Raw genomic sequence first — 8,904 nt, 5'->3', positions numbered from 1 at the left:
CGTTACCAGTTCCTAACATTACCTCATATCGTGACCACCTGCACGCTGCGCCTACATAGTACGTAGATTCCTACTAGGTAGGTAGCAGCATACCTGCCTACCTACTTTGTACATAATGGCTAAAGATGATTTCAAGCATCACGTCATACTTTGAGCCGCTTTCTGTCTGTACCTTAAGGTTCAATGTTGGTGCTTACTCCGTAGCCTGTAGCGTCACTGGTACATAACTAATACTAACCTACCAGTCCTAGCCGAAGGTGCAATCCACAATCCAAATCACAATTGCCCCGCCCCCGCCGCATTTCTCCTCGGCCACTTTAGTAAGTTCGGATGCGCATATATTGGCAGAATAAATATGAAATATAACATAAGTTAATTCCTTGTTAATTCCTTCACCATTGATCCTTTCAGTATTCTTCTTCTTTTTAACACATGCACATTTTCAACCATCCTCAAGCTTTAGAAGGATTTGGATTTTATTACCACGGCTATTTATAGTTAGTAAAGGCCTGATTGAGCCTGGTAGCACTGAACAAACACTTGAAATCGGTCAGTCAGTCAGTCATGCACATACTAGTAACCAACGATGATGGCCCGCCGTCTCCAACCTCGTCTCCCTATGTGCATAGTCTAGTCCGTGAGCTTCAAAAGAGAGGACATACCGTCTCTGTATGCCTGCCGCACACCCAACGCTCATGGATCGGGAAGGCACACATGATCGGCCAGACCGTAAAGCCGCTCTACTACAAGCCATCCGCAACCTTCGATCCGTCCCCCAGTGCTGCCTCCCAAGTACAAGGTGCCACATATCCACGCCCGAACAAGAATAATAATGAAGAGGAATGGATCCTCGTAGATGGTACACCCGCCAGCTGCGCTCAGATCGGCCTACATCATTTTTTTCAGGAAAAGGGACCCATCGATCTCGTAGTGTCAGGACCCAATTATGGCCGGAATACTACAGCTGTATTCGCTCTGAGCTCAGGGACACTAGGTGGAGCACTTGAGGCAGCTGTTTGTAGGAAAAAGTCCATCGCCATAAGCTACGGCTTCTTTAGCCGCAACCACGATTCTTTGATTATTGACGGCGCTTCTCGGCACAGCGTTCGCATCATCGAGAAGCTGTATGCCGAATGGCCGACGGATAAGAGCGTCGATCTATACTCGGTCAACGTCCCTCTAGTCGAAGATGTCGAGAATCACAAAACATTATGGACGGAAATGTTGCAGAATTATTGGGGCGCGGACGGAGCATGCTTCGAGGAGGTCGAGGGAAGTATTGGAGACGAGGATGAGGAAGAAGTGCGGATACGGGAGGGCGAGGAGGTAAAGGCTTCTTCTAGTGATCTTCAGTCGAAAGAGAACAGCGATGTTGGTCAGAATGGTCAGACACGATATCCGCACAGGCATTTCAAGTGGGCGCCTCGCTTCACGGACGTGCATAAGAGCGTCGAAGAGTCGCTACCCGGAAACGATGGGTGGGCGGTAAAGGAGGGTTTCACGAGGTAAGTTCAGCCACCACCTTATGTAGAGTTGCCGAGACCTGGTACCAGGTACAGGAGTGCCGTCGTTGTGAGACTAACCATTTATACAGTGTAACGCCATTGAAGGCAAATTTCTGGCATGCGGCAGCGCACCTACATGGAGAGGAGTTGACATTGTGAGTTTAATGCATTGCATTCGGTTTTAGACGGAGGTGACAGCGTTATAGACAGCTGGAACTTGCATGGCCGCCTAACCGGTCCGTCAAATAGACAAAATCTCATCCTTTTCTAGATTGCCTGGGAGGTGAGCTACGGCAAATGGGGCCGTCAAGTGTCCTGCGTATGCCGAATGCTTGCGGTGTGTATGTTTCCCTAGTCTCGGTTTCTCACCACTTTTCTCTTTTTTTAGAAATGAGTCAAGGTCTCAAGAGATGACCATGTCCTCGTCAACTTTGATATATCGGCCTAAAAGGCATTTCTATGCCTTAATCGCCTACGAGGACCCATATGTCCAACCCCTGATATTATCTGCGTTGCAAAAGCTCTTCCCACCCGAGGCGTACACACTGCTCTCGGTTCCCGAATCTCAGATTCCAGGTGAACCAGTGTCACTAAGCAATTTATTTCCGGACAATGGCAACACCCGCGTGTTACAAATCACACCCTACGAAGCTATTGACTGGGACTACGTAACATCACACCCAGAGACTTGCTTAGTAAATAGCTACATGCTACGTAAAGCGCTGATCCGAAAACACTACCTGTCCGCAACGGTTGAGCACTGGGTAGCGAAGCGGCCACAGACGGTACTAAAGACGCATGTCAAACGCAGCGAGGCGTTCGAGCTCGACTATGCCGAGTTCCTCGATGATGCTCTCGTTGAGGCGTTTGACTTGCGCGCTAGCTTGGAAAAGAACGCGGCTGCGGAACCAAACCACGAGACGGAATGGTGGATTCTCAAGCCGAGCATGAGTGATAGGGGTCAGGGCATTCGGTTGTTCAGCACGATGGAGGAGCTTCAAGGTATATTTGACGAGTGGGAGGAAGACCTTCCAGATTCCGATGATGACGCAGAGGACGACGACGAAGAAGGGGCAGGTGGTAAAAGGAATGGCAACGATGCCGCTGAGCGAGACTACATAACGACGTCGCATCTTCGTCACTTCGTGGCCCAGCCGTATATTCACCCACCCCTCCTCCTACCAGACGACAACCGCAAGTTCCACATCCGCACGTACGTTGCGTGTATCGGTAGTCTAGATGTGTACGTCTACAGACAGATGCTTGCCTTGTTCGCAGGAAAGCCGTACGCTGCCCCTCAAACCACTACCCATGACACGTCACCCATCGACCTCGAGGCCCACCTCACCAACACCTGTCTCCAGCGCTCCGTGAGCGAAGGCACAGTCCAGCGGTTCTGGGACCTGCCCCTCGATTCCCAACTAACAGAAGACATCTTCAAGCAGATATGCGAGGTCACCGCCGAGGCGTTCGAGGCTGCTGTTCGCGCTATGCAGATGCACTTCCGGCCCCTCCCGAACGCGTGGGAGATCTTTGGGCTTGACTTTTTGGTGGATGCGCAGGGAAGGGCGTGGCTGCTGGAGGTTAATGCGTTCCCGGATTTCAAGCAGACGGGTGGTGAGCTTAGTGCGCTGGTGCAAGGCTTGTGGGAGGAGGTGCTAAAGAGGGCTGTTGGGGGGTTCTTTATGGAGGGAGAGGGAGAGGAGGAGGAGAAGGAAGTGGGTGGGAGGAAGGAAGGCGAGGAGTTGGTGTTGGTTAGACGGGTGGAGCTGGGATGGTAGAGGGATGGAAGAGGAGAGGGAAAGTAAAGGAAAGGAATCGAAATGGAAAAGTAAAAGGGGTGAGGTATTACATAGGGGTGTGTGTGGTTGTGCATAGCCCTGGAGAGAGGATAGGCATACTAAAATGAAAAAGGGGGTTAGACACAACATGTAGCAGAGAGGTTAGAATCGGGCCTTTGCCATAGATTTCACGATAGATGCGGTTCTTTAACGAAGTATAAAATAACTACATAAGTAGCCTTGAAGGTATCTATCTACGTGGCTACCTAGATTAGAGGAAATCATCCAGCAGTTATAGTCTGCATGTCCTCGATACCGCTGTGATGTTGTAATAACCTAACCCTCAGGTAAGCTACCTAACCTAGGCACTTACCTAGGTACAATACCTACATTATCTTCATCCACTTCCAAGGTTCTCATTCTCCCACCGACACGCCCTAGGTTTTCCTCTACACGTGCATGTACCTATGGTAGGTAAATACGGGAACCGGCACCTATTATAGCCCAGCCATATCTCAACTCAAGCTTTACTACCTAGGTAACTACGCAGATCTAGCTATGGTTGACTTTGGCTGGCCTAACCCAAGTGGTTCATATGGGAGGGTTGGTGCTCTCTAACCTAGGTAGGTAGGTATGTATGTACTACCCTAAATGAATCTCGGCTCTTGTTGGTGAGTGGGAGGGAGGGAGCGTAGTGTGAGTGTAGGTAAGTATAGAAGTGCCTGTATAGGTACTAGGCATCTATATCAAATCACTGAATCATCAAATATCATGTACTTGGGCTATATTGGCGCCTTTGAGGGGCGTACATGATACTACTTAGTAGGTAGGCAGGTAGGCAGGTAAGTAGGCATCTGCCTACTACCAGTAGACAGTATCTATGACCACCAGGCTTTAAACGCGGCGGATGAATGCCTGACGCCCTATTCAGCTACTGATATTGCTGATATGCGTAGTTTGCAGACAGACAGGCAGGCAGGCAGGTAGATAGATACAATATGAGGGCTACATACATGTACGTAGATCTGTTTAGATTAGACTTCATACCTAGGATATGTAGGTAGACAGGGAGGTGCTTATATATATGTTACACGTAGGTGGTGGCTGTGTCGGTGGTGTGAGTGAACGAGTGATGTTGATCGTCTATCTGTGGGATGTGCGTGTGTACATAAGTGTAAGTGCATGGACTAGGACTTGGACTTGGGGGTGTACAATATAACTAGAGGTAGGCTGGAATGATGTAGAGGTAAAGCGATCTATGACCATCTGAAGTTGTGAAATAGGTAGGCAGGTACGTTAGATAATAATACGAGTCATTATCTCATAGGTAACGCAACACCGTAGTTCGCATCTGGGTGTAGTTGCACGAGAAAATTAGATGGAGGTTAGGCATGCCTTCTTTACATACGTGCGGCTGGGTAGGAGGCAGGTGGCTTAATCTATCTGAAAGGCGAGTTCTGCTTGAGACGGTGTAGGTTTTCCCTTCGAGGTGATGATGTCTTCCTTCCAGGATTTCCTTTTTCTGGGTTGCCTTGCAGCTTACCTACCTACCTACCTACCTACCTACCACACTCGCCCCCTCCCCTCCCCCTTCCTTCCTCGCCATGCTTGTTTGGACTACGCAGGTGCGTGTCTCGTATGCCATAACTGCACATGTGGTCATCGATGACCACGTAGATGGAGGAAGAAAAAAAAAAAAGACGAGGCCGGGAAGCCAAAGCCAAGGGCCCAAGACGTGTCAAAAAATCCGGGGTTGCGTTTTGCCGAGCTCTGGTTGGCCTTGTGGGCTTTGCGCTAAAGCCTCCAATATCTGACGATGGCTCTTGAGACCTTAGCTATATTGTACGATCGTATATTACCTACTTACCTACGCAAATGCATGTGTACGCCTCTTCCTAGCATGAATAGGTAGGTAGGTAGGTATATGTAGGTAGCGTACATACAGTACATACGTAGCTAAGCAAAAGAGAAACTTGATATGTCTCTATGTAACTAGGAAGAAACCGGATTGTTTTTTTTTTTTTTTTGTTATTACGTCTAAGTTACATACCTACTAACCTACCTCTCTATGTATGTACTGATAATACACAAACCGTTTAGTTAAATGAATTGGCTGGGGACTATCGAGCACTGCCACGCGGAAAAGAGAAACTGCTGGTGGCACGGGAGGTAGGTACACATACATACATACATACATATCGATTTGGTGTCAATCCTGATGTTGGGAACATTGAAGGTGAAGAGCCAGAGAGATTCGATTACGAAGGCCTCAAACGAAAGACGACGGCTGTTGTGTCACCGCTGGCGTGATTGATCACAACACCATCACTCAAGCACAGCCCTGCGGATGTGTATCGTATCTACGTAGGGGTTTCTTTTTTTTCTTTTTTTTCTTCTTTTAAGCACAAGTTAGGTTCAAAGGCTTGTTGATGTTTCACAAGATGACTTGTTACTATTGGTTCCGGCTTCTGGCTTACCTGTAGTTTTTGGAGGTGTAGAGACATGTGGGATGCATTACGAAGATAGGGGGGAAACCACCAGTCTGTGTACATATATGTATGTTTCAACTGCATATCGGAATAACTAGGTGCTTAGTAATCTGATAACCAGCTTCATGTACTACTAGTAGCAACTCTTCATCGAGTCTTGTAATAAGTAACTACATATGTATGGGACTATCAACTTGGGAGGGAAGCATTACATGCATGCATGCATGTAAGCCGTCTGTCACAGAAAAAGAAAAAGGAAAAAAAGCCCGCAACGAAGTCTTCAGAGGGGTTAGTTTTGCAACCGAGCCGCATCCACGCGTCCCCAGGAAATAGAAATAGATAAAGTAAAATTCCCGCTCATTCAAAACAACGAATCGGTCAAGAGGATGGGGGTCGAAGTTAGAGGTTTTCGACTTGAATCCATATGTACCTACCTAACCTAGTTATGCTAATAATTTAGAAGTTAGGAGGCATCTTTACGGCGCTGGTGGCTTAGAGTCTCCCCATCTTGTGTCTTGTCTGTAGGAGGTATGTACTGTAGCATGAAATATCATTTGCGATGTTCGGCTTTAGTTGTTGAGATGAATTTTCCTTCAGCCGAAAGTCATCATCTTCGCGTGGTTCATATTAGATGATGCTGGCTTGGAAAATCTGCCTTGACGCGTAAATCATCTGGATACGCCATACACAATTCTAACTAGGTGACTTCGGAGGAGTTACTGGATTCTAATGATCTATATTAGGTGCTATCACATAGGTAGGTAGGTAGGTAGGTAGGTAGCGATAACACAGGGTATTTAGCATTGAAAAGCTTTGATAGTAATTAAAAAACTTGGAGGAAGTCCGAGGCGCGGACTGACGGAGCGCCTTTCCATAGGGGACTGGGAACTATGTATCCGCCTATCCCCATATATTCACATGCGAATTCTATGTCTCTAAACCAATTCGAAGCATGCCCAGATGCTTTTTTATGGGTGGGCATGTGTGATTCGGTGAGCAGTTCTACTATGTATGTAGCTATTTGCTGTAAATCTTTTTTTTTTTTTTTTTTTTTTTTTTGGTCTATTAGTATGGTGAAAATTGAGAATTGGTAGGCTCTACGGTGGATGCTGCGATCTTTCGAAATAGATTTGGGAATTGATACATAAGAATATATACGATTGGAGGAAATGGCTATATAGAAAAGAACGAATCTCATAACGTTACTCAGGCCCCGATCGGAATCTTTCTTAAACTGCCTCTTAGAAAGTGGAGAGGTACATTCAAATGCATAAAGAATATATGGGTCTAAAATGTATCTTTTCATCCCCTGCGATTCTCTTTCAGAATTGAACCTTTGGAGCCAGAATTTAACCTCTAAGGTTACCGACCGCAATATTTAAATTCAAACAATCCAAATAAATTCAAATAAAATTCAATTTAATAGCCACCCTTATAACGAAATACTCATTAGAACTCTATAAAATTAAATAATAATTGATTTCTTTTTCAAGAATTTTATCTATTTAAATGGATTTTATATATTTAAAAAAGTGTTTATTCTTGAAAATGAAATGCATATTTGACCCACTTTCTAAGGTCGAGTTTAACGTAAGACCCTACCTTTCAACCGCCTCTTAAAAAAGGCCTTATTTTTGAGAAAAATGGAGACGCTTTACCTGTTATAGTTTAGTTTTTGACCCAATTTAAAAGATACCTGCCAAGAGGCTCTTAAAATCGTTACAGGGATCTTACAGAATTTGTGCAAATAGCTTCCTAGCTGTTTTGAGTAAGGTATTGTTTTTATGTTGTGGCTGATGACTTTTATGACCAAAAACCCACTTTATAGTAGGGATATTTAAGTAAGAGGCAGTTTAAGAAGGATTCCGATCGGGGCCTCAGAACCTGCATCTGCCCGGCTGCAAGCCATTTCTCCTTCACCTATCAGCAGACGGAGACATCAATACATGACCCGCCCGCCACGCGATTACCACGGCGGGGAGGCATGTATGTACATATCGGTATGTACATAACACACCTTCCCCCAATAATATCCCTCCCCAGCGTTCCACGTGGATGAGACTGGGACGTTGTTACTGGCCGAGTAGAAGCTGGCTCTTACATATGTATCTACCGTGGGCGAGGCTGACTCGTCTGCGATGTTACAACAGCAACAACCTCAGAGTTCAATTTTCAGAAAAAGGGGTGCTAGGACAGGGCTTCCATACAGCTACATACAAGTACCGATGCAGTTATTTGGCAATTGGTTGAAAAACAATTACAATGCCGATCTAGAACATGGGTTATACCACGAAATGCAGTATAGCATGTGCTGTTCCTGATGAAACTTGTTCTTAGAGCATCTTGGCTGGATAGGAGAGACGCTGCCAAGGGTGGGTTCCCTCGTTGTTGTTGAAGAGACTTATGTAAGTTGATGCTTGTTTCTGCTGAGAGCTTGGCCTAACTGAGATTAGACATTCAATTGTCTTAGCAATAGAACTGTTAAGCTTTCTGTGTAGAGTTAGGAGAATTGCACGAGGAAAGGAGAGGTTAACTCGATTATAGAGAGTAGAAAGTGAGAATTGATATCTGAAGTCGTACATAGTAGTAATTTTTCCATGAGGCCTCAGACATTATCAACACTGTCAATTTTGAGGAAAGGTAAACGGCTGTTGCCATTTCCCAACCATAAATAGAAGACCGTGACAACTTTTTCTTCGATCTGCTTTGTTCGCTGTGAGATCTACGACATAAGCCAAGTCTCTTAGACGGCAATTGCATTGTTGGTTTGTGATTAACTCAGGGGCTAAAGGAGCTTGCCATCATATTATTGCTGGTATTGCGTTTTGTTCCAGATGTTCCAGATGTTGTAGAGTTGATATGGATGGTTGATGAATAACGGCTGAGAGTATGGGTGATACCTATTTACATAAACGTAGCGAGACTCGACGAATGGATTTCATGATATTAACTTGAGAGCCCGTGTAGAGGCGAGGCTGGCTTTGACCATTTGCCTTCTCGAAATATCTGCAATTAGATCTCTTTTACCCCGGAAACGCCTACATAAATCTCCACATGAGATAAAATTCCAAAGTCTGGTTTGAAGCTCGCTCCCGAAAGGAAATGTTTCTTACCATTGTCAGCACCCAC

General features: G+C 45.8%; 2 protein-coding genes across 2 annotated transcripts; both read left to right on the top strand.

Moving 5' to 3' along the window:
• Positions 1–564: 564 nt before the first annotated feature.
• On the top strand, positions 565–3,286 carry GGS25DRAFT_521090 (sure-like protein; the record flags this gene model as incomplete). Its single annotated transcript, XM_049263993.1, has 3 exons — positions 565–1,505; positions 1,595–1,660; positions 1,894–3,286. The coding sequence occupies 3 exons, from the start codon at positions 565–567 to the stop codon at positions 3,284–3,286; spliced, it is 2,400 nt and encodes a 799-aa protein (XP_049118259.1).
• Positions 3,287–4,775: 1,489 nt separating this feature from the next.
• Positions 4,776–5,216, top strand: GGS25DRAFT_488282 (uncharacterized protein; the record flags this gene model as incomplete). The annotated part of the gene is made up of 2 exons (XM_049260796.1): positions 4,776–5,106; positions 5,158–5,216. A coding segment is annotated over one exon (276 nt), but the record flags the coding sequence as incomplete, so codon positions are not given.
• Positions 5,217–8,904: the final 3,688 nt, after the last annotated feature.

Source organism: Hypoxylon fragiforme, assembly GCF_022984875.1.
Source record: "Hypoxylon fragiforme strain CBS 206.31 chromosome Unknown GGS25scaffold_4, whole genome shotgun sequence".
In the NCBI taxonomy this organism is placed as follows: Eukaryota; Fungi; Ascomycota; class Sordariomycetes; order Xylariales; family Hypoxylaceae; genus Hypoxylon; species Hypoxylon fragiforme.
The sequence above is the reverse complement of the archived record's forward strand: the minus strand, read 5'-3'. Positions and strand labels throughout refer to the sequence as shown.